This window comes from Hakea prostrata, chromosome 1, assembly GCF_041222555.1.
Source record: "Hakea prostrata isolate BN-2017 chromosome 1, UWA_Hpros_2, whole genome shotgun sequence".
NCBI lineage: Eukaryota > Viridiplantae > Streptophyta > Magnoliopsida > Proteales > Proteaceae > Hakea > Hakea prostrata.
Window position 1 is genome coordinate 40,888,094 of NC_142600.1, and position 26,954 is coordinate 40,915,047.

At 39.4% G+C, this 26,954-nt stretch overlaps 1 protein-coding gene and 1 pseudogene across 1 annotated transcript; both read right to left on the reverse strand.

Moving 5' to 3' along the window:
• LOC149028958 (uncharacterized) lies at positions 1-26,954 on the reverse strand. The gene is made up of 12 exons (XM_089139660.1): positions 26,634-26,954; positions 26,305-26,418; positions 24,927-25,037; positions 24,775-24,837; positions 24,564-24,677; positions 24,303-24,452; positions 19,404-19,481; positions 19,103-19,324; positions 18,920-19,006; positions 17,630-17,749; positions 14,972-15,064; positions 1-831 (listed from the first exon to the last, which is right to left on the reverse strand). The coding sequence occupies exons 1-12, from the start codon at positions 26,763-26,765 to the stop codon at positions 772-774; spliced, it is 1,344 nt and encodes a 447-aa protein (XP_088995786.1). The 5' UTR covers positions 26,766-26,954; the 3' UTR covers positions 1-771.
• Positions 6,917-7,451, reverse strand: LOC149028959 (V-type proton ATPase subunit D pseudogene; annotated as a pseudogene).

Consider the following 26,954-nt stretch of genomic DNA (forward strand, 5'->3'; position numbering starts at 1 on the left):
AATTTCTTAAAACTATCGGTTAAAATCTCAAAATTAACCACAGCCTTTGGATTCAATTAAGAAGCATCGAGTTTGCATGAGTTCAGTTACTATATTTGATGCTTCCATTTTGATAGACACATTGGGTGGGACTATAGGTCAGTTACATAATCATGATCACAAATTTGTATATGTTGCAAATTAGTTTCATTTTCCTTGTTTCCAATACTTGTAACCAGACAAAACCCTCACATCTTGATAACCTCATCTACTTCATCTGTAGATACATAGAAATTTTATCCTCCACAACATAAACCAGCAGCCTAGCAACCCCTTTCCTAAGGAGCTATTCAGAGGGAAGGGGGAAGGGGTGGTTTGGAGGAAATGCCACCATAAATAAAAATTTACCAGGTAGAACCTGTCAAAATCAACCATTCTTCTTGCTCTTATTGGTCATTAAGATATTTTATAGTTTGCACTACTAATCCAGCATGTCTGGTCGAGTACAAAAGTGTCCAGGAGGCATATCTTATTACCTTGAACCAAATATTGAAGTGGATTCAAATCTGTGACCATATGAGAGGTCAGAATTGAAGATTAATTGTCTATTTGAGTTCCCATTTGCAGTAACACGAGCTTTCAAAAATGAGTAATGAGAACATTCAAAAATGGACTCTTCCAAACCACAAAATAGCTCAAACAAACAGCCTTCCATAGATTTTGTAGGAGCACATTATCCAGGGGAATGAAGGTCAAAACAGTACCTGGTAGCTCTCCCAGGTTCATTGTGGATTATACAAACTTCAAAACCTCTCCAAGAACTAGTCCCCACTGCGTCCAGTGGGTACCACCCTGCACCATATATACTCAATCAGTAAAGGTTTAAATATGCATGGATTTTTTTATTAACGCACAAACCCAATACATAGAACTCCACATGAGGTGGCTGGCCGAAGCATGTGATGAATCAGGCAAAACTTAACAAGAGAAACCAAGATGGAGGTGAATTCTACTTAATTTTTATTCAACAAACACCCCCACCCTGCTGAAAATAAATAAATAAATAATGAAGAAACTTTAGAAGGCAAGTTTATCTGAAAATTCTTATTTTTCTCCCCTAACTTTTTCCCCCATCAAGAGTAGATTATCATTTGTTCTTTAAGGAAATATACCTTAATAATACTGAAAAGTATTAAGTGCATAGAAACATCATATAACTAAACCTATATGATAGTTAAATATTTCTAGTAGGCAAATTAGAGTACTTTGTCCTTGTCAATTGTAATGAAGAATAGAAAAGAAGACAAAGCAGAAAGAGAGAAGAGATCAATTTCACTAGGAGCCTCACCTCCTAATTTATGAAGACTCCAACGAATAAGCCTTATATTTAGTCTTTAGAACAAATTAAAAGCATAAACAAAAAAGGATTCAAACTCCTATATACAATCTAACTTCAGGGCATCTCAGGATTGGCTTCAAGTGATAATCTCGAGATCCTTTCTTTCCCCTTTTACTAATAATTCTAGCACTCCCCCTCAACTAGGAGTATACACAATTCAAAAGAAAACTCCAGCTTGGATGAGCAAGAATAAATTAGAAAGCCAACATCAATCTTGAACCATGTTGGAGTCAAACGCCAGCAAGCTCAAGCAGCACTCCAATCAAAATTGTCATAAATCCATGTTTTCATAGCAACCAACAGAAACATCAAACATCCTTCTCAATGAAGGTCTCAAAATGTAAAATCTAGCGGCAAGAGACTAGTCTATTAATGTAGCACCTAATGGCAACATATAAGCCCATCAAATTGCATCCCCAATGCATGCACAAAAAAAATCTCACCAAAGTGCAACTCCCATGGCTACTTAAAAATTTCATAGAAGTGCAGCTCTAATGACTGCACAAAAGCCTATCCCTAAGACGGCACTCCAACAACAATCAAACTCACTCGTGAGTCCATCAAATCCAGACAAAATTACTTGCAGTAGTGTGAGAATTAGTTTTTAATCAATAATAAATGAGATATTACAACCTATTTATAGAGAAATACTAGTATAAGTACAGCTGTTCTACTCTCTACAGCTGTCACTACTTTACACGCCCCCTCAAGCAAAGGGAGTCGATGACCCAAAGCTTGTCCTGAAGAGCCATAAACTGTCACTTGGGCAGTCCTTTAGTGAAGATATCCGAAATCTGATCAATTGTAGGAATGTAACGAACCTCAAGTTGTTTGGAGGCAACCAACTCACGAACAAAGTGAAAGTCTATTTCGATGTGCTTGGTGCGAGCATGAAAGACTGGATTGGCTGTCATATAGGTTGCACCAAGATTATCACACCATAAGAGAGGAGAGGCCGATAAGAAGATCCCAAGCTCACAGAAAAGGGAGCACAACCAAAGAACCTCACTAGTAGCTGTAGCAATCGCACGATATTTCGCCTCTGTGGATGATCGAGATATGGTAGGTTGCTTTTTAGAACTCCATGAAATAGGATGTTGGCCAAGAAAAATGGAATAACATGTCGTCGAATGACGATCATCAGGGCAGCCCGCCCAATCTGCATCTGAGTAAGCAACTAGAGTAGGTGGCGATTGTGACCCAAAAAACAAACCATGAGAAGGAGTACCACAAAAATAGCGCAAAATGCATTTCACTGCAATCCAATGAACATCAGATGGAGAGTGCATAAATTGTGCCACTTTATTAACTGCAAAACTAATGTCGGGACGAGTGGTGGTCAAGTACTGAAGGGCGCCAACTGTATGGCGATACTCAGTAGCATCGAGCAGAGTAATGCCATCAGAAGCCGAGAGTGGTGTGCCAAAAGCCATCAAGGTGAGAACTGGTTTGGCAGTGTGCATTTGAGCATGATGAAGAAGATCTAAAATATACTTTTGCTGAGTAAGATATAACCCATCAGAGAAGTGGGTAACTTCCATGCCAAGAAAATAATGAAGATCCCCTAAATCTTTGAGAGCAAAAGCCGTAGACAACGCTTTGATAAGACAAGAAATAACTGATAAATTGTTGCCGGTAATCAATATGTCATCAACATATACAAGAAAGTATATGACCACATGTGACGAGTGATAAATGAATAAAGAGGTGTCGGTCTTGGAGCCTACAAAGCCATGGGAGAGCACAAATGAACTTAATTTCTGAAACCAAGCCCGCGGTGCTTGCTTAAGTCCATAGAGAGATTTGTGCAGATGACACACATGATCAGGAAAGCGTGGATCAACAAACCCAGGAGGCTGACTCTTATAAACATCCTCATTAAGATCACCATGTAAAAAGGCATTGGACACATCAAGTTGTCGAATAGGCCACTTATTGGTAACTACCAAGGAAAGAATAACGCGGATAGTAGTATGCTTAATAATGGGACTAAACGTGTCATGAAAATCAAAACCAGGACGTTGATGAAACCCCTTTGCAACTAAGCGAGCTTTATAGCGCTCAACTGTGCCATCCGCCCGTTGCTTAATGCGGAAAACCCATTTGCAACCCACAACATTTTGAGACAAGAATGAAGGAACAAGATCCCATGTTCCATTATGAAGAAGCGCATTAAATTCATCTAACATGGCTGCCCTCCATTGTGGAGATTTAAGAGCTTTGGTAGAGCATGTGGGCACCGCTGAATTTATGCTAGCAGCCACAAGATTTAGGCGTGTCCGTGGACAAGTAACACCATTTTTGGAACGTGTTTGCATAGGATGATTGGAGCCAGCAGGCTGACTTGGACTAGAAGAACCCAAAGATGGTAATGACACAGTGGGCAAGCATGGTCCAGACAAGGCTTGTGCCGGATTAGCAGACACAGATGGCACAGGTAAAGCAGAAGTTGGTGAGGCTGGTGCTACAGGCACCGAAGATTTTTGAGGCTGACAAAGCTCAGCTAAAGTAGATGCCAAGAGGCCATTTGGCAAAGCAACAGGCCCATGAGGGAAAATAATTTCAGAAGAAGGGTCCACTGTAGTCCCAATGAACCAAAACGGTTCTAAAGATGGCTCAAAAGTCAAACCCAAGGAATCTCGTTGGGGGTGGGGTTGTGTTGCACTATTTGTAGCACTATTACAAAGTGATGATGAGGGGGTTGGGGAAGTACAACATAATGATGAATCATCAATTACATCATCAATTACATCAGAAATTTCTGGACTATGCCACTAAACAACAGAAACATCAAAAATAGTTGTTGTCTTCAGAGGAAAAACTGGTTCTACAAAACGAACATGGCGAGAAACAAACAACCGTCTAGCTGAAGAATCCCAACACTTGTAAACCCTTGTGTTGTAAACAATATCACAAGAACACACAGGGAACTGACCGCGGCTCAAGTTTAGACATAGCATAAGGCCGTAGCCATGGAAAACACAAACAGCCAAAAATCTTCAAATGCTTATAATTTGGTTTGGTATGAAACAGAGCCTCAAGAGGTGAGATATTACCAAGAGCATCAATTGGAAGCCTATTGAGAAGATAAACAGCAGTAGCAAAGGCAACAGACCAAAATGTGGAAGACATGCCAGCATTAAACAACTGAGAAAGCCCAAATTCCACAATATGCCGATGCTTACGCTCAACTACTCCATTTTGAGCAGGAGTATGAGGACATGATATACGATGTGAAATACCAAAAGAGCGAAAAAGTGGAATCAAATTTTTTAAATTCAATGCCTCCATCAGATTGAAATTGCTTAATGGATGTCCCAAAATAATTTTCAACTTGAGTCTTAAAAGCTTCAAACACTGAAAACAATTCAGTTTTCCTTTTTAATGGAAAGAGCCAAGTATACCGAGTATGATCATCAATAAAGGCTACATAATATGTGAATCCATCAAAAGAAGTACAGGGTGCTGGACCCCAAAGATCACTGTGTATCAAGTCTAATGGACCTTTGCTAAATGAAAGAGATCTAGGAAAATACAACTGATGACTCTTTGAACAATTACAAGAGACACAAGTACTGAATGTAGTAGATCCAGTAAAAGGAATACTAGAAGATTTCAAAACAGAAATAGTTTTCTGGACAGCAGGGTGTCCTAACCTGCAATGCCATTCACGAAGAGAGGTGAAAGCAACAATAGAAGTAGAAGAAAGATCCAAACGAAGCAAGGAGATACCACAATTAGTCTGGCCTTGAACAATTGTCCGATGGTCCATAGTGACCTTGATTTCAAAATAGGTAGCATGAAAAACAAAATAGACATTGTTATCAGCTGAGAATTTTGATATAGAAAGTAGATTACAATGAGCATCAGGAGAAAATAAAACATCACGAAGCAGAAAAGTATGACCAAAGTAAAAACATCAGTAGACCCAATGTGTGAGATAGCTATGTGTTGACCATTACCTACAGTGATGGAATCAGAACCACTATAGGGCTCACAAAGAGCAAGATTGGATATATCTGCAGATAAATGGCAATTAGAACCACTGTCTAAAACCCAGACATGTTTATCAAAGAGTAACTGAGGAGAAACTAGAGCAGAAGAGGCCAAGAAAATACCAACAAACGCGTGATTAAACCTCCGCGGGCAGTTCATCGACTTATGACCTTCAGTGTCACACAATTGACAAATCTGTCGATGCTCATTCAAGAAGTTACAAGAGGAACAATCAGTTGCAGAACCATCAATTCGAGAAGTAGGCCGATCAAAATAAGCTCGTGGAATCGGAGAACCAGAATTACGATCCCTGAAATTGCGACCACCACGACACGATAGGTACCACGTCAGCCAAAATAACCACGGCCTCCATTACGATTCTAATGAGTAAATCGACCATTAGACGGAACAGGTCCATTGCAACCAGAATGAGAGAAGGATCGAGCAGATCCACCACACGTGGCCAAATGAGCAGAAAGAACAGGCGCATGCGATGAAACAGAGGAAAGATTCAACTCATGTGTTAGAAGAAGTCCAAAGAGATCCTCAAAACTCACCGGATCAGCACGAAGTTCAATCGAGGTTGAGAAATCACGATAATCGTTACCAAGACCCCTTAAAGTTGTCAGAACTAAATCTTCATTAGACACAGAACTATCAACAGTTGCAAGCGTATCAGCAATGGTTTGGATCTCAAGAAGATATTCACTAATGGTGGACGAACCTCGCTGCAGACAGAAGAGACGATTCTTCAGATGTAGAATACGAGACCGAGAAGATGAAGAAAACACATTTGAGAGAGATTGCCAGGCATCACGCGAGGTTATAGCCGAAATAACATGAGGCAAAACGAATTCAGACAGAGAGGAAACGATCCATCCAAGGATCAATTGATCTTGCCTATCCCAGTGCTCAACAAAAGCATCAACAGAGGAAACACCGCTAGAATCCACAGATACAGAAGCTTCTAGACGAGAGAAAGAACCATCAACATAACCTAGAAGGTTATGACCACGCAAGAATGGCAAGATCTGAGCTCTCCACATTAAGTAATTAGTTGAAGTAAGCTTTAAGCACATAACAGGGGTCGCTCCAAAAGTCACAAGCAGTGGAACAGAGGAACTCTGAGACATGACGAAGAAGACTTGCAGAAACACAAATGCAAGAGAAAAGCTACAGGATGCAATAAAGAGTACTCTTGACTCAAGAGAAAGGCAAGAAAAAGACAAGAGAGCTGAAGAGATAACCTTCTCTTGAATTGCAAGAATTAAGAAAAGTTGAAAGTGTCAAGAAAAAGGTGAAAAGAAGTTTCAAGAAAAAGACAAAAAGAGGAAAACCAGGATCTGTGTGAGCAAGAAACGCTCTAATACCATGTGAGAATTAGTTTTCAATCAATAATAAATGAGACATTACAACCTATTTATAGAGAAATACTAGTATAAGTACAGCTGTTCTACTCTCTACAGCTGTCACTCCTTTACAAATAGACATCTTCAGTCTCCGTCTCACGTGTAGCACTACATACGATCAAAAGCACAAATTTCATAAAAAAAGAATCCAAAAATGAAGCGAATTGTTAGTCTTCATCACCTCATCAAGTGTAAAACATGAAGTCAGCAGTGATGCAACAAGCTCAACAACAACTTCAGCAGTTTTAACTTAAGCAGCACGATACTACTTTATCTGCTGACCACCTCCAGCCAATCCAGTCAAATCATTTTTGGTCTCAACATCAGGGTAGTACTCAAATTCAGGAAGCTTGACACCAGCAACATTCTCCTGCCATGCCTTGACTTTCAAAACATCGCAGTTTGATGTTCTTGAGGACAACATATTTAATATTCTCTCCTGCAATATACTTAAATTCAGTTAGAGCAACGGAGGAATCTTTCATGATTGTTCCCATTCTCTTTGTAGAAATTATCTTTTTGAGGATCTAACCAAATTGCATCGTTAAAGCGTCAATTTTCTTCTTGAGCAGAATGAGACCTCACGTGGTACCAATTAGATGAGCCTTGATGACTCTGAGCATTGTAGTCGTAGGAACAATGTTCAGGCACTGGTTTTGGCCCAACATCTTGTTGATGGATGGTTAAATATTCAAAAACCCTTTGTCAAATTCTCCTGGCGTTAATACCCTGGTTGTGCTTCAAAGCAGTGAAAAAGGACCGTCAACATTGGAGTTGTCATCCATGGACGAGCACACTTGTTGACAGAAATCAGAGTAGGCTTCAAGGCCCTCCATCAAGTAGCAGATCTGAGTGCAAGTATAAGGCTTGAAGCAGCAGAAAATTCAAATTCTAGTGTCACAGGCATAGTATATATCCAGACGTTGAAGCCATTCATAGGGTAGAATCAGGCTTTCTTGAAGAAACACTCTTTCTCATTATCATGTTGCTAATTCTCAATTGAACACAGAACACCAAGGCTGTGGTAGGCAAGAGGAGGTACTTAGATGACTCTCAAAACTCATGCTTCTATTCCAACACTAGATTGGAGTTTTACCTCTCAGATACCATGTTACACAGCAGTAAATAAAAAATAAAAACTGAACCACAGAAGGAAGATGGTGAGACGAGTGAGACAAGATAGAGAGAGGAATGGAGAAGAAAAATTAAGAAGAGAGGAAAGCTGTAAAAGTTTCAGCCTCCCCCCCCCCCTCACACAGACATTCCACAATCTTCAGTTTAGCGAAAGCGAATACAAGAATCTAGAAACAAGTAAAATCAAATATTCCCACAAATATTTTTCCTAAAATAAATACAGGAGTCTTGACCAATATACCAAGTCTACTCTGCAACACCTAGACTGACCCAGTAGAAAAGTTAAAAGTAAAAAACTAACTTTTACTAAATCATTTAACAGTTGAAAGTTCAATTCAACCAACTTAAGGCAACATCAATGAAATTTTTCAGAGAAAAAGATTAAAGTCTTAACATGGGGAGCAATATAATAGAGATGGAAGCCAAAGTTCGAAATCTAGTTAATCAGGGTGGGGTATTTGTTAAGGAATAGAATCTATTATTTCTATTTATAGTCTTCATGTAATAAATATTCTATATATACTGTAAGATGGTCAAAATATTAAATAGTGAATTTTACACAAGTTAACATGGTATCATTCGCTGGTTCGGTTCTTTGTGGACCTTACTTTTTCTGATTGGTTCTTTTCGGTTCTTGAAACTCGGTTTTTGGGAAAATCTTGAAATCACGATTTAGGGTTTCTTTGTTCTTCTTTCTTGTCTCTGTTCTTTGTCTTTTGCTCTCAGATCTTATGGCTTCTGCTTCGACATCATCTCCAGCTCCAGCTCCGCCTCCGCCTCCACCATTTTCGGTTTCATCTCCATCTCCACCACTTGCTTCGGTTCCTTCACCTCCATAATCGTTCCACCTGGTATTCCTGCACCATCAGCTACCGCTTTCTCTGTTCCTCCATCGCCTATCTCTTCTTCTTCATCATTCTTTGGTCTTACTAATATTCAACATTTTCTTCATATCAAACTCTCCTCTGAAAATTTTCTCATCTGACGATCTCAATTTTTGCCTATTTTGAGAAGTTCTGGCCTAATGGACATGTTGACGGTTCTTCTACATGTCCTCCACCGTTTCTTGATTCAATTTCACAACCGCTTGTTGCAAATCCAGATTATCTTCTTTGGCAGGATCCTTTCATCTCTCACGGAGGCGGTTCACTCTCAGGTTGTTGGAAATTTGGAATGTCAACTGCTGCTACTGTTTGGGAGGCTTTATCTTCTGCTTATGCCTCTGCTTCACAGGCAAGAGTAATGCAACTACGAATGCCGTTGCACGGTATAAAGAAAGGATCCGATTGAATGTCTGAGTATCTTCTCAAGATCAAGAAAATCTCAGACTCTCTCAGTCTTGGGTCTCAGCCAGTTTCAGATCCTGATATGATTCTTTCATTCTCGCTGGATTAGGCTCTGAATATCAAGCATTTGTGACCTCTATCAATACCAGAGAACATCCTGTTCGTCTTGCTGATCTGCAAGGTCTTCTTTACTATGAAGAAATTTGCCTTGCTTCTGCTTTGCAAGAATTGACTAATGTTTCTGCACATGCTGCCTCTTCTTCTGCAACCTTCAATATGGCTTCTTGTGTGCGTCCTTCTCGGTCAAATTCTGGTTATTCACCTCACAATAATTCTCGTTTTCAATATGGTCGCTTTGATAGATTTCAAACTCAGGGAGGGTGCCGTGGTGGTCATTCTACTAGTGGAATATTTTGTCAACTCTGTGAGAAGTATGTCATCATGTTAAGAATTGTTATCAGCGATACATTGGTCCTCCTTCTCATTATCAAAGTCGTGCTATTCCTCCTTTCTCTAGAGGTTCTAAAAATCCTCATGCTTATGTTGCTGGATCTTCAAGATCGGTTATGCAGTGGTTGCCAGATTCTGGTGCAACTCACCACATCACCTCTGATTTGAATGCTATTAGTTCACCTTCTGAATATATTGGCCCTGATACTGTGCAAATTGGAGATGGATCAGGTTTGTCAATCAAGCATTCCAGTGTTAAAGTTGGTGATTCTTCTTTCAAATTAACTAATGTTCTTCATGTCCCAACGGCTGCTCAAAATTTGTTATCTATTAACAAGTTTGCTACTGATAATGATGTATTTTTTGAATTTCATGGGGACTATTTCTATGTTAAGGGTCGTTGCTCGGGCCGCCTCCTTCTCACAGGGCTTGTCAATAATGGAGTTTATTCCCTACCAATGGTGTCATCTTCTTCTGCTACTGTTATGGCTTTGTCTGTTGTAAGTGCCACTCCTAATTTTTGGCATCTACGTTTAGGTCATGCTAATTTTTCTACTGTTGGTAGGGTCATACGTACTTATTCCTTGCCTTCTGTTGGTACTAAGTTTTCTTTGGTTTGTGCTCCCTGTCAATTTGGAAAATCTCATAAGCTTCCATTTCATAAGTGTGATGTTCATACTTCTGGTCCTCTTCAACTTGTATATTCTGATCTCTGGGGTCCTTATCATGTTGCTTCCAATGAAGGACATAGATATTATGTCTCCTTTATTGATGACTACACCCGATTTACTTGGCTTTATACCATAGCAAATAAATCTGATGCTTTACACATTTTTCAACTTTTTAAACTTCTTGTTGAAAATCTGTTTTTCACATCTATTAAAAAACTTTTGTCTGACTGGGGTGGAGAGTTCCAGAGTTTCTCTACTTTTCTTCATTCTTCTGGCATTCGTCATCGTCTTTCTTGTCCCCATTTCTGAACAAAATGGTAGGGTAGGGCGAAAACATAGACAAATTGTGGAAATGGGGCTCTCATTATTAGCTCACTCTGGTCTTCCATTGCGTTTTTGGGGGGATGCTTTTCATACTGCTGTTTTTATTATCAACCAATTACCTACTGCTGCTTTACAGTTTGCTTCACCATTCTTTCAAGCTTTTCATCGCTCACCTGATTACAACTTCTTGCGTGCTTTTGGTTGCTGCTATTATCCTATGTTGAGGCCTTTTAATCGTCATAAAATGGACTATAGATCAGTCGCTTGTATTTTTCTTGGCTATAGTTCCAAACATCATGGGTATCGGTGTTATAATGCTCAAACTAGGAAGGTTATCGTTTCTAGACATGTTATCTTTGATGAAAATTTCTTTCCTTTTCATTCTGCTTCCAGTTTAGCATCTTCTTCTTCTTCTACTTCTGATGTTGATCCTTTGTTGATCCCTTGTTCCTCCATTTTTCCTCCTACTAATAAGCCAATTCCTGCTGTTTTTGGCCCTTCTAACACCACTAGTAGGTCTTCTGATGGAAGTGATACTGCTGTCATGTTAGCTCCTGATACAGGTAAAATTGGAGCTGTTGATGGCCTGCTACACACCTCTGTTTCTGCTGGCTCTATGCCCTCTCATGGTGATGCATTCAATAATTGTTCTGCTAGCCATTGTAATCATAGATATTCTTCTGGGCCTGTATGTTTAAATGGACGGACTGTTTCTAATGGACATTTACCCACTGTTTTTTATGGATTTAATAATTCTAGCCAGCAAGTTGATGGACTTTTAAATTCTGCATGTAGTGTTGATGGGCTTTTTAATTCTACATGTAATGTTGATGGGCTTTCTACTTCTACATGTAATGTTGATGGGACTTTAAATTCTGGTTTTGAGACATCTGTTGGACGTTTGATTAGCACTACTGGTTCACCCACTAACCAGTCCGTTGGTCCTTTTTTGGATTGTGGTCAATGTAATTCTAGTTTGGTTTCTGAACTGCATGTGTCTACTTCTTTGACTGGGCCTACTGAGACCACTAGGGTCATGGTACCCTTACAACGAACTCATCACATGGTTACTAGATCACAAGATGGGACTCGAGTTCCTAAAATACCTAAAAGCTATTTTGCCACTCGCCATCCATTACCTTTTGCACTTGTTGCTTCCATCTCTAGTGATCTTGAGCCAACTTGTTATAGTCAAGCCTCTCGGTATCCTATTTGGCGTCAAGCAATGGATGCTGAATTTAATGCTTTGTTGACTAATCACACTTGGGTTCTTACTCCACCTCCAATGAATCGTCGGATTATTGGTTGCAAATGGCTTTTTCGGGTGAAGCGTAAGTCTGATGGTTCCATCGAACGTTATAAAGCTCGCTTAGTTGCAAAGGGGTATACTCAAGAATATGGATTGGACTATGATGAAACTTTTAGTCCCGTGGTTAAACCCACTATCATACGGATCATTTTAGCTCTTGATGTCTCTCGTCAATGGTCAATCCGTCAACTAGATGTGAATAATGCCTTTTTACATGGCAATTTAACTGAAGACATCTTTATGCAACAACCCCCATGATACTCGGATCCTCATTTTCTGAATCATGTTTGCCAGTTAAGACGCTCTTTATATGGTCTCAAGCAGGGCCCTAGAGCTTGGTTTCATCGATTAAGTACTTTTCTCATCCAAATTGGATTTGAGGGCTCCAAGACGGACTCTTCTCTTTTCATTCGTCATCATCTCACTAATACTCTATTTGTGTTGGTCTATGTGGATGACATTCTTATTACTGGCCCATCATCAAAAGCCATTTCATCTTTACTTGATGTTTTGTCTGCTGAATTTGCCTTGAAAGATTTAGGGGTTGCTCATTATTTTTTGGGGGTTGAACTGATTCCTCACTCTAAGGGAATTTTGTTGTCTCAGCAAAAGTATGTGTATGGTCTTCTTGATAAGGCTGGTTTGCTTGACGCCAAACCTGTTTCCACACCTATCACCACCTCTCATCTTTCTTCCAAAGGAAAGCTATTGACCGATCCTTCTCTTTATCGCAGTTTGGTTGGTGGTTTGCAATATGTTACTCTTACCAGACCGGATATCTCATATTCTGTTAACAAGTTATGTCAATTTATGGCAGCTCCTACTGAGGAGCATTGGTTAGCTCTTAAAAGGCTCTTTCAGTATTTAAAAGGAACTATTCTTTTTGGCCTCCACTTCACAACCTCTTCTTCTATGTCTCTTGCTGCATACACTGATGCCGATTGGGCTGGCTGCCTTGATGATAGAAAGTCTCAAGGTGGCTATTTTATATTCTTTGGTGACAATCTTGTTTCCTGGCAATCTAGAAAACAGTCCACTGTTGCTCGTTCTAGTACGGAGAGTGAGTATCGAGGTCTTGCTTTGGCCACCACGGAATTGACATGGATTCAGTCTTTACTATCTGAGCTTCGAATCTCTTTCACTTCTCCACCTGTTTTATGGTGTGATAACATTGGTGCTACCTACTTATCGGCCAATCCGGTCTTTCATGCTCGCACCAAACATATTGAAGTTGACTTCCACTTTGTTCGTGACAAGGTTGCTAAAAAGGATCTTCTTGTTCGTTATATATCTACCAAAGAGCAACTTGCAGATCTTCTCACCAAAGGTCTCTCTAGTCCTCGTTTTCAACTTTTACGATCCAAACTCAAGCTTCTTGAAGGGCCCTTGACTTTGAGGGAGGGTGTTAAGGAATAGAATCTATTATTTCTATTTATAGTCTTACATGTAATAAATATTCTATATATACTGTAAGATGGTCAAAATATTAAATAGTGAATTTTACACAAGTTAACAATATTTCCCATCTGGTTGCCAGTTGGACCAAAGAAGGCCTTCATATTGCTCAAAAAAGGTGGATTATCAAGACTAAGACTTTCTGGGCTAGTTGATGAAAAGCTACTTTTGGAAACATACATAAAATATATTTTAATTGTAACTTTTTTATTGTATGAATAAACAATATTGTACAACAACAACAACAAGAAGCCTTATCGCAATTATATAGGGTCAGCTACACGGATCTTTGCATTCCATATTTGCAATCAGCCCTATTTGAGACTGATAAACCTCACTCTAATCTCCATTGGATTCATGAATAATGAAGAAAGATAAATTACTACTGCCTTACTTTAATCTCAATACAGCAAGAACAACAACAGAGCAACAGCTGAATTCATTAAGTAATGCCAAGTAGTTAACATTAATGAACACAAGCTGATCGTACCAGCAGATAGTTAATTTAAGAACAGCAAGAACAACTACACTCCCCTGATAGCAAGAACAACTCCAACACCCAAAGCCTTCCCAAGAGGTCTTCCCTCTCCCACAAGCACTGCTTGCTACTTTCTTCTTGCCTCTCTCTCCCTCCCCTCCCCCCCTACATACCCCAACAATCCTAACAAACTCTTACATTTCTTCCCACTTATCTCCTGCCACCTGGACTGTCTCCTCTGCACCACTGCTGTGAGCAGGGAATGATTGTTGTCCAATAGAAGGTTGCCAACTGTCTGCTCCTTACTTTTGTCCCCTTCTACCACTGGAGGTGATATTGTGTTCTTCCCTCTATTCTTACGCTTGTACACCCGAGTTATGAGAGGCCTATCAGAGACCATGCTAGATACAAGGCCAAAGCTATGCATATCCTTTCTCACCACTTCTCTTAAAGTTATCTTAGGTCTGCCCCTAACTTGGATTAAATCGTCTCTCCATACAAGAGCATTTAAAGGATTCCATTGAATGTGGCCATGCTACCCAATGACTTTTTCATACCTTATCATTTAACGGAGCTACTACTAGACCAATGCTAATAAACAACATTGTACATATATATGTAATATAAGATGACCAACATACTTGAGATAAAGTTTAATTTAACACTTGAGCAGGGCCATGGCCACTGTTGTCAAAGTATAACTTTACTTGAACCCTAAAAATCTTGGGCAGGTGAGCCAAATTTTTGGGTGCAATGACGCCAAGGCAGACTGCAGCTGACGCAGCCTCAGATGTAAATTATATAGGACAGTAAAACTATATGACGCTGATTGGATGGTTCTGAGGGTTCAAAACACACCAAAAAAAGAATCCCAGAAGAAAATTTTCTTCGTTGGCCTTGATAAAGTATTTATATGCATTCCCAACATTTAACTTTTTTGTATTTGCACAACAATTACTCAGAACTAAACATTCCCAGAGAGAGTAGCTCAACAGAAAAAGTTAGAAAAAGAAATGCTTCTTCTCAGTTCCCACAAAATCCTTGACCAGAGAAATAAAACAACTATAAGTGAAACACGCACCTGGCAGAACACTGAGAATGGTTCCCTCAATGGCCCGTCGCATGAAAGCTCACTGGTACTCCCGTCAATAAAGGTTCCATGAGCAAATACTACCTAATTCATGACAATTCAGACATGCCTCATCAAGGTTCGTTGTAATAGTGATAACGAAGAAACTCAGTTTTGTCAATTTCCTGATGTTAGAGAAAAAACTATGTTATTTATCTAATCAAACAGTTATTGTTATATCGTTATTATCAGTATTATTACTATTGTCTGCCAGGTGGGAGTTTGATGGATTTGGCACTATCCGCCACAAAGAGTGGGCAAAGAATAACATGAACTCAAAGCAATATTAGTCAGCACAATATAGATAAGAATGTAGTTGAGATTGATGCTGTAAGATTGTTCATGTATTACAAGGGTACTTTTATTGCTGTTTTGTTATAAGTCGCAGTAAGTTTTAACTTCCCCCTTTTACTTTTACCTCCTCAGGGAGGCTCATGTAATATTAATGTTATTGCTACTGAAAGAAATAGGTAAGAGAAAGTTCTCTCATTTCTTCTTCTCAAACCTTCTTTCCCTAGCTGCAAACCCTTGCTTCTTTGATTGAATATATCTAGCACAAACTTCAAACTAGGTATCAAAGCTTGGTATCTCTGGTTTGAGAGTCAACTAAGCTAAGTTTTCGGTCTTCACCTCTTTTCAGAACCCTACAAAGGTAGAAGGGTTCCAAGGGAAGCTATGTTATATAAAATATCTCACACAGCATACTAGTTGGAGATCTAAACTTCAAACATAATGCTTAATAAGAGTTTGGGGGCCGGAAATTTTGTTCGAAGCCATAAAAGGAAGAACCAGGCCTTCTGCCTGCTGTTTCTTCATTTTTTTTTTTTTTAATTCTTTTTTGTTCTCCTCTTATCTCAACCCAGTTTATTGCCTGTGAGGGCCTGTCATGTAGAATTGGTCATGTACCAGGACCATGGTTTGGACAATGCTCGGTCACATCAGCACAACAGAAGATGATTGACCAGCTAGTATACAAGATATTTCAGGATATCCACAAGGTTGTGGGATGAGATATTGGATGGATAGTTTCCTTCTTGCAGAACTAAGGCTATTTGTAAATCTCTGTGGGGTCCATGGTAGCTTTAGTGAGAATGTTTCTAGGAGATAATGGCCAGCAGCTAAGATCAAGTTTGAAAACTGGTACAAGGAATCAAGTTGGGTTATATTGGGTGATCTATTCAACTACTCCCTATGTTTAGTCCTAAATTTAGGCAGTTTTATGCTATTGCATGAAGGCTGTAAGTCAAATATTAATTACTAATAGGATTATTCCATCATGTAATTGGAAACAGTTTAGGTATTACTTCCTCACTAACATTTCAATTTTATTTATTTCTAGAACTTGCATTAGGTTGTAATTGATCTATAAAAAAAACACACAAGTCTTAACAGCCAAAGGTTGGATGAAAAAAAGTAGTTGTTTAACTGTGAGAGCTGCAAGAAATAGTCATTTGATTGCCAGAGCTGCAAGATGCTTTTATTGACAGAGATTCCAAAGAGGTGAGGACTCGATACACCATGTTACCCTTTCATCTTTATTTCCTAGTTTCCAATAATACCTGACTAACAATCTGATATTTATTGCATAAATTAGATCTAACAGAAATTAGTTGCTGCTGAGAACCCCAGTGATTGCTAAGAATACTACTCTGCTGCAACTGCAACAGTCAGTCATCAGAGGATGAAAAACGTCCCAGGAGTTTTGCTGACCTTCGGTGCATGAGTTCGTTGCAGTCCTAATTTTATGTCTGAGTGTTAGTGTTATTCTCTTGCAGCCTAGCCTCTCTACTTTAGCCATTATGTGCATGATGATTAGGGCTGCAACAGGGTCGGGCTGGGCTTGAGATTGCAAAATCCCAAGCCCAGCCCTATATATTCTAATCTAAGTTCATTCCCGCCCTGACCCTAATTCAAGGCCAATGATTATTGTCCCTGACCCTAAGTCCTACACGGCCAAGCCAAGCCCATTCCCGCCCTAATTGGCCCTGTCCCTAGCCCTGGTTGGCCCTATCCCTGGCCTGATTGGCCTTGTCTCTAGCCCTGTCCCTAGCCTTGATTGGTCCTATACTTGGCCCCATCCCTGGCCCTGATTGGCCTTGTCTCGGCCCTGTCCCTAGGCCCTGGCCGTGGCCCTAATTGACCCTATACTTGGCCTTAGCCCTAATTGGCCCTATCCTTGTCCATGTTCCTAATTCATTGAGATCAAGCACCAGGAACAAATTAGGGCCATGATTAGGGCCAAAATCAGGGCTAGGGTCAAGGTCAAAAATTAGGGACAGGTTGGGACAGGCCCGACGGGCCAAAGAGTAATCCCAGGCCCGCCCTTGGCCCTAATCAGGGCCACAATATTTTGGCCCTAACCAGCCCTTAGGGCCAAAATCTTGAGCTCAAGCCCTATTCGGGCTCAGGGAGGGCTTAGGGCGGGTTAGGGCCATCAGGGCCAAACTTGCACCCCTAATGATGATGGTGTTGTACTTGTAGTCCTTCCTAATAACCTGAGATTTTTGGATAAGTGATTATTAAAAAAAAAATTGGAAAAATAAAAAAGGGAAATGAAGACAAAGAAGAAGGAAGAAAGACAAGATGTGTAAGAAGCCAACATGGACAAACCTCTGATGCATATCCAGCAGTTGGACCAGCAACTGGCTTGATAAAAGAGCCCACTGGGCAGCTTCGTTGTACAGCTTCACAGAAAGCAAGTAGAAGCTCACGTTTTCCAAGTTGCACTGCCTGAAAAGTAGCAGATTAATTGTATCCCTTCATGATAACTCTTGCCTACGTAAATAATAAATAAACTATATCAAAATTAATAATGAGTAATGCTATTAACTTAGTGGAGATGATGCTCAAAATTTAGAGAAGATATGCCTAACAGTTGAAGGTCTTCTGAGAATGTTCCCGTTGAACTAGCTAGAACCCATGCACCAGCAATTCAATCATTTATTTCCAAATTCCAAGGACAGTGAAGCAGTTTATAGTTACATATAAAGACCTAGTGAGGGGGGGAAATCACCAAACTGATGTGGATATGCCAAGTGTTTGTGCATTTACCTCTGGGTAGCAAACTTTTGCGCTACCATGTCCATGTTGGATGACATTCTACTTGTTGGAAAAAATAGAAGTATAGAACCACTTTAAGATAAGGTTTTCTAAAATTAAAAAAAAAGTGTCCTAACAACTCAGCACAAACTTTAATGGACTATAACTCTTAACTGACTCATCAGAAATAAAATAAAATAAAAAATTATAACCCTGACCCTGGGATTGTGGGAGCAAAATAGGGACCCATATTGAGCCCCAAAAGAGGGGCTTGAAAAATGACGAGAATACCCCTGGGGTATTTGGTCAGCCTTAGGTGCACTTTTTGGGTCTGGTTTTGGGCCCGATTTTAGGGGGGGGAGGATACATCTACATATTTATTGCCTTCGCAGTGAAAATTGCAGTTTAGCTTTTAACACTTTCCTTGCAGCTTGTGTTCCCCTTGATTCATTCACAATGGCAATGACACATAAGACAATTTTGGGCAACCCTTTACCTTTCCCTTAAATCCCTCTCAGACTAGCACCAAGTTTCAGCTCAATCTGGAACGCAGAAACCCGACTTCCAATCCCTATTTTTGAAACCCTAAAACCCTAGTAGTCCAATTTCAAGCAGGTTCTGATTTAAGATCCTGTGCTTGGCCCTCAATCCTATATTCCTATTGAGGCTACAAAACTCTGGCATACATAAAATACAACCATTCAATGCAAGGCATCATATTCATTGTCACTAAGAACGGAAAACTTCCTTAAAAAAAATAATAAATAAATAAAATAAAAAAACTGAGCTCACACACACTAATTAACAATACTCATCATAGCACGCACTGAATCTTAAACAAAGGTCAGAGTCTGAGGAAACCTGGACTGTATCATGGCGAGGAACTCGAGGAAGAGGCTGTACTTTATATCCTCTAGATGCCATGACTTCAGCAATAAGAAGACTTCCCTGATAACAGAGAAAAGGATGGGAGGGAAAAGAACTCATCACCAAATATAAGAAACAGGCAGACAAACTCAAGTCATGAAGCAATCAATGCTGTACCTTGATGGCTTCTCCAACCATTTGGGGTGAAAGGAACAAGCCCTGAAAATAAGCTCGCATTATATCCCCAGGGGTGGAGCCACAATCCACTCCAAGACCTGGAGCAGAAAGACGAGCAGCTGCTGCTTTCACCCACTTTTGCCTCCCTGCAATGTATCCACCACATGGTGCAATAGTTCCACCTGGATTTTTTATCAAGCTACCCGCAATCAAATCTGCACCCTACCCAGCATTAGCAAGATGCTGTTATGTTCATTACAGATGGAAGGGATGAAAAAATTTCCCGCTACTTAGCACTTACCACCATAGGAGGTTCCATGCTTTCTACAAATTCACCATAGCAATTATCCACCATAACCAAGCAGTTTGGATCCTGAACCTGTATCACCAAAATTAACACAATGACCAGACATATTTAAGGTGATCTGCAGTGCTATACAATCAGGATTGTGTATATCCAATCAGTCCACAACAGAACTCACCATTAAGAAGAAAACACTTTACAGCGCATAATACAAAAGGATCATCCACCAATTTACAGTGTTTGAAGAGAAAGGCTAGCCTACAATTATAAACCTGCATAGGATATCCCCTTCCAGGTGGTCAATCTGAACATGATGATTGTTTTCTTGGCATCACAGTTTCTTTTCTTACAGTTTCTTTTCTTTTCTTTTCTTTTTTTCTTTTTTCCTTTTTTTTTGGAGGTGAGGGGGATGTGATAGGTTTAGCAATGCAGATGAATCAGTAAAAGTAAGCTTGTTCTAGGGGAAATAAAGCTTGTGGTGGGTTCGATAAAAGCTCAGCATTTGATCGAATGGGTTTTGTTTCTATACCAAATTGCCAATTTAATGGGCCTATAACGAGGGTAGTGTTAGAGTTCATAAAGGTCTTTGAGGTACAAATTATATTGTAAGTTTGTAATTTGATGCAATGTGTTACTCTACTTTTTTCCTTTTATCCCACTTTAGCTAGATCTCATATTAGCATAGGGAGCAAAGGATGGAATCTCCTTTTCTTGTCATGAGCAATATATGAAAGTGTTGTGATGATACTCACGAGTCACAACACAACATTCCACCATGTTCTCTTCCTCTCCCCCGTCTTCTTCAACCTTCTTTTCCCATCTCTTTCATTGTTCTTTACATTTCTTCACTTCCAAATCGGTATTAAAGCACATCTCAAATGGTTCCAAGGGATTCTCATGTAAAATGTTTGAAGAAATCTGGCAAAGAGCTTGAATGGAGACCATGGAGATACCAAAGGAGCAACTCCTTTGAAGACATTGCCATTCAAAACCAACTCAAGTAATCCAGCATTGGCTATGTTTCCAGCCAGTGAGCTTTGACTTTTTCATTTCCCCTCTAACTCCTTCATTTAGCCAGCTGAAATTTGGCTCCTTTTGATCCCCCAAGGATACTATGTAACCCTTATGGTCTTGTTCCATGCTCCTATGATTTGGTGCTCCCCAACTCAGTTTCCCTTGATTTCAAGTTGTCGTCAGCTTTTTTTTTCTCTTTTTTTTTTTTTTTTTGGCCATACTTTGTATGAGAAATAATTCTATGGCATTTTAGTTTGCTTGAGGCTGGTATTTTATGGTTGGTTAAGCATCCTACCGGTTGTACAATGAAGCCAAGCAGAGAAGGATTTGGTGGAGTTGATTTTCTCTCAGATATTTGCCTTTTTCATACCTGGACTGTGTTTTATAATGTCTGAAAGGCTCCAATTGCATTTGGGTGTTCATCCTACTTTGTTAGCATGTTTCTTCATCATCTCTAGAATTAATGGATCTACCAAAGCTGTTTCAATTAATGCTCCTCATATTCAAATGACTTTTGACAACCCCAATACTCACATTACTCTTGTGATATTAGATAACACAACCTACTTAGAGTAGGCATATTCATTGAAGCTTTACCTTCAGAGTAGGGGGAAGCTAAGGCATGTCACAAGAACCATCAAGGCCCCCACTCCAGATTGCCTTGCATATCCCAAATGAGAGACAGAAAACTCCATGGTTATGACTGGGCTTAGCTTCTCTATGAAGCCAAGGACATCACCAAGGAAATCTTGAATAGATTTTCTAAAACCTTTGACCTTCACAGTGACTTGGCTAAGGTATATTAACTTCTCCAGAAGATCATTACAATGAAGTAAGGGGATCAGTCTATTTCTGAGTTTTATGATACCATCATTGGTCTTTGGAAAAAGTACCATTACTACAAAGATCTTCAACTATCTACCGAGAGGATGAAGCAAATGTTTAATGCACTCTTGAGCATGGTAAAAAATTTGAGGGAAACTCAAGTTTCGACCGGGTGAAAATGGGAAACTTAGGTGGAAACTTGGGAAATTTCGAGGAAACCGAGGACTTTTCCGTACAAGTTTTGACATCAAGTTTCGACAGGTTTTAGAGAGTATTTTGGGGTAGGATCCTGTATTTAAGCTAATTAGAGTATAAAGAATACATTTGTTGTATTTTGCTAAAAAAATCAATGTAGATATGTCATTCAATGTACATAACATCAATGTAGAGTTGTCCAAAAAGTACATTATAAACTTAACTACTTAAGCACATAACATTCAATATATAATTTCTAACTTCAAAATAGTTGACAATAAAAGGAAAATACAACTTAGTGTTAAGAGGAGTGCCAAGAGTGGATTCATCCTGTGAGTTGAGTAGTATTATGCCTGTAACATCTTCTCCTCCAACCAATGAACATAGACATCCCATGACATTTTATGTCTATGGTTGTCAAGTTAATCGACAACTGTAACTTTATGAGTCTGGTCATCAATATGCTTAAGATAACCAACCTGAGGGAATACACACTTGGGATAGGGAAGTCCTGATGGAGGGGGTATTTGGGAAAACATGAAATAAACAAAAAAATTGAAAATATGGAAAAGCTACAAAATTTACAGGAAAAAGTCCCAAGTTTCCACAAAATTTCCCAAGTTTCCACAAAATTTCTTAGGTTTCCACGAAATTTTCCAAGTTTCTACGAAATTTCCCAAGTTTCCATGAAATTTCCCAAATTTCCCAAGTTTCCCACGAAATTTGGTAATTTTTTTTCCTCATGAACCAGCTGGTCCAACTGAGTTGAACCAAGTTTCGACAGGTTTCGAGGTTTCAACAGGTTTCGACAAGTTTCGACGAAATTTCGACAGTTTTGGTCGAAACTGAGGACTTTTTTTCGGTCCTCATGAGTTTCGTTTCGCATTTTCCAAAATGGAAAATTTCGGTGGAAATTTCGCAAGTAAATTTTGTTCTATGCTCTTGAGGAGGAGTGAGATATTATTCTTGGTGGGATTAAACCCCAAGTGTGAGCTCATCTGTAAAAAAGTCTTGGGTAGGTTTCCACTTCCTGAGATGAGGTGTGCAGTTATTTGCATAGTGAGGAAACTAAGATCCTGCTTCTTCCCTTGATCCATCTATTATTTCTTCTTAGCTTCTAGAGAGATTGGCATGGAGGTAGTAGAGGCCAAGAGCTACCCCATGGAGATGACAGAAATATGCCTAGACAAATTGACTGTGGGGGACCTAGGCACACTAAAAGAGAGGTGTTGTGCTCGTCAATGTCATCCTACTAGTACAGTAGATCTACCAATGTTTGTGATGGTTGTAGAGGGGAAGCTAGAGCATATCCGGTGACAATTAAGACTGATATTCATGAGCACCCACCTAGTTTACAGATTCCAGCTTTTTCAGGTAAGAAGACAATTCCAGCTGACTCACCAGGGAGGTGCAATATTTTGCAATGTCATGTTTTCAAGGTTAAGATTTGGTTAGCATGAGGCTAGGTTGATCTTGAGAAGTAACAAAGCAGGTTTCTTTGAAATTCCAATGGTGGAATGGTGCTGACCTTGATTGACAGAAAAATTAGGATTGGGGTTTTGTGTCCTTGAAGAGAGAATTTAAGGTGGGAATCTAGGTTTGGGTGGCAAGAAAGGGCAACAGGCCTGGATCAATTTCCTAACATGGAAAGAAAGTACGCAATCCAAATTCGGGGCTGTTTCAATGGTTGGCTTTTGTGCTGTGTAGATTTTGAGGTTAGGGAATGATTTTAGAAGATGGAATGAAAGATAGGATCGACATTGAATGCCAGGGCAGTGACTTGGTTTGAGCTCTCCAATTGGAATGGAGGCAATTGGTGGAGCTTCTAATGGTTGGATGGTCTGTGGAGAATGTGGGAAATTGGGATGATGCCATGGATGGTTGGGATGTTAGGAGATAGGTGGTTTAGAGGATTAGAGGAAGAAAGGTTAGGGTTGGGATGGATCAAACCCACTATTGTTTCAGGTTCTCCTAGGCTGCAGCTTGTTTTGGTAGAGATTTGAACTTGAAGGAGATCCTTAACAATTGTAAGAGAACTTGAAAGAACCACCCCTGGCTTCAGACCACAAGATATCCATTGGATCCATGGTTCAACTTTTGAATTAAGATGGGCCAAAATTTTGATTAAACCTCGGTTTTCCAAGAAACTAAGACAAAACCATGGGTTATTTTATAAGTCCTTGGTTCTGAAAAGTTTTGACAATATTCTGAAATTTCAATAATTTTACCAATAAGTACCAATTCATGACCAATTTTAACCAATTTCAACAACCCAATTTCCGTAGTTTCAACAAGTTTTGACGAGCCCGTCACATGTCAAGTTTTACCCCAAAAATCCACGGTCTCAACCCATCTTGACCATATATCGGTTTATGGCTGGTTGATCAGCCTCTCAAAACCAAGATCGTTCTTTTGGGATGAATCTCAAAACCAAGATCTTGATCCTTGGTATCAACTCTTAGATATGTTTACTAAATGCAGTCAAAGCAAGATGCCAGACAAAGGACCAGAATATGCAACAGCATGAGGAAACTTCTTAAAAAAAGGCAATCAAACTACATACACGGAAGAACTCTAAGATTTTAAACATATGAAGGTTTCAACACCTCCGTTCCAAGTTAAACATAACTGCAGCATTGTCATTTCTAACTTGGTATGTAATCCTTAAGCCTATGCAATAGCAGACTTAAGCAAGTAATAGTGCATCAGCCATATCCTCATCCAATACCTCAATCCCCGATTGCAATGACCCACTTCATGAGCCACCAGAACCGTTGTTTGCAAAGAGTTAATTGGGAAATAGACAATAAATAAACAAAAAACTTTTAACCATCTATTATAGCCCATGTTAGAATGGTGTACCTTAATCATCTTTATTGCTCTCCCAATTTCATTTACACTCAAACTACGGCGCCAAGAATAGCCACAAGACCTCTGTATGAGGGCGCATTTTGTTTGCGGTCTCAAAGCAAATGCCAGTGTATTCCAGTCAAGTCCACCATCTTCTGCAAGCTGTTACAGGAACTTATATCAGGAAAAAAGGGAAAATAAGGAAAAGATGGTGAGGAGACTACATAAGGTTAAGTGACATCTAAGAAGTATTTAGTATAGTGAGTAATTAACTGGAACTTCTCGGTATTTCACCCCGAAATCTTTAAGTGAACCAAGACCTTGAGAGTCCCTAATTCCAAGAACTTCCTCTAATGTGTCATAAGGAGCACCAGCAACCGCCAAAAGCTGTTGATCCAAAAAAAAAAAAAAAGAAGCAACGAGATGGCTGACAACATGATAAACTCACAAAAATATGGATATTCAGTGTTTAGTACGGACTCACCTCATCCCCTGGCCTAAGAAAAGCGAATAATGCACAACAGATGGCATGAGTACCAGAGAAAAACTGGAAATCAAGACAAAGAATAGTCAACCAGATCATTCATATTCTTGAAGTGCAATCTCTAACAGAATGATAAAGAGTATGTTCCAAACCTGTGATCGAACTATTGCTGACTCTGCCCCAACAATTTCTGCAAAAGCTTTGTCAAGTGCTTCACGCCCACCAGCTTCATCGTGACCATAGCCAGTGGACCCTGCAAAGTGCTGATGCAAAGAAAGTTAAAACGACTATAATCAACAAGAAAATGCATGCCCAAGGAACTTGCCAATAGTGAAAGCACTGCTACCAAAATCAAAAATCAAATAGAAGCACCAATGGCATGGTAATGACAACAAACTGTGGTGCTGCACACATTCACAAATCATCAAATCCAAAGGACCAAACCCCGCATAACATTACAAGTTATTCAAAGTCCAATTAATCGGCATACAATCAAGAAAGGACAAGGGAATGATCATTTTACTACCAAATTAGGTTTGGAAACTACAGCCAGAGATGATGCCAACAGTAACTGCTTTGTTTTATTAAAGCTGTTGTGCAGCTCAGGCACAAGTGCCACCAATGGCTCATATTGTGGATGTTTTATAACTACACAGTTATATCATGGACATACTTCTTAAGGTCATTGACAGGAAAAAGAATTTCCTTCTCCAACTATTTTAGAAGGTTAACTTTGCCATTATCAAGTATCAGATTAAACATGACAACACTGTGTACGAAATATGGACTTCCACTATAAATTTATACCATTTTATAAATAAACAGAGAATATTAATACGAAGTCTCTCTGTCCAAGTAACAACCTCCATTTGAAGTTCCAGGAAAGATGAATTTTTATATTTTTTTTTTTTTTTTTTCGTTTGACAAGATCCTGATTCCCAAGGACCTATCAATTCAAAGAAATAATCATTGGAATGATCATTTACTCAAAAGGAAGAGGTTGTAAATCCCAATTAAAAGAGCAGTGCATGTGAAAATGCACTATATTTGAAAGGAAAACCATCAAAAATAACAAGAAAAACAAACATTACTAACCAAGATGACTATTACAGTCCAGAAGGCAGGAACAGTAACAGAAACAAATGAGTTCAGAACCAAATGGACCACTTATAGAGGGTTTGTGGTTGTTTGACATATAAACTTCTATGACCATTTATTGGTCAGCAGATTATTCAACTCTTCAGGACCTTATTATGTACATGACTGACATTTGAGATTAAATGACATAACATGGTACTAAGCAGGTTTGATCTCCTACAAAAGGCACTTCAATGAGATGTAACATTTAAAAACAATATCAAAGAAGTTTTGCAGGGTATACCCAATAAGATATCCAATCCAAATAGAATACAAGAGGCAATATTTGGCAGCATTTTGAATAAAATGAGTTGCGATGAACCTGAGGTTGAAAAATTTTGCACTACTCCTAATTTCACAATCAAGGATAATGCTTCAAAATTTTATACTTACATGAGACCCAACCCGAGCATTTTGGTAAGCTTTAAGAACGCGGACGGTATTATGCGCCACAAAATTATCCACATTTCTGAACTCCGCATACAAGGAATCAACGGCTTCTGCAACCTGAAATCCAACCAAAATAACAAAATGCATCAAAGTATCAAATCAATACACTCTGCGAGTGGTCAGCAAGAGATATTAGGTATCCTGTGCCAAATTAAACTGAATTTGTAGCATTACAGGAATTTTCCAGGATTATTTCAGGAGGAAGAGGGAGCTTGGCCGTTCTAACATGAAATGGTAAACGAGTTGAGCACGACGAAACTAAGAACTCTCACCTCTGGAACGAAGGGATGATTATGGTTCCAAGTAGCAGACACTATAGAGCTCGAACGAACTGAAACCAAAGCCCTGGAAGGCTTGCGTGGCTGCAGAGAATAAACGGAGGCGTTGCATGACAATGCCAACATGTTGGAGACCACAAAGAAAAGAAGGCCTTTGTCCAACTGAGGGATTTGCAGTTTTGTAGATTGGATTTATGCTTGGCACTAGCAAGTTGGCGCGGAAAGGGAAAATCCCACCTATCTACCAATCCACTCATGCCACGTAGCTTGAATACAAAAATAATTGGGAAATTTTGGAAGGTTTAAGTTAAACAG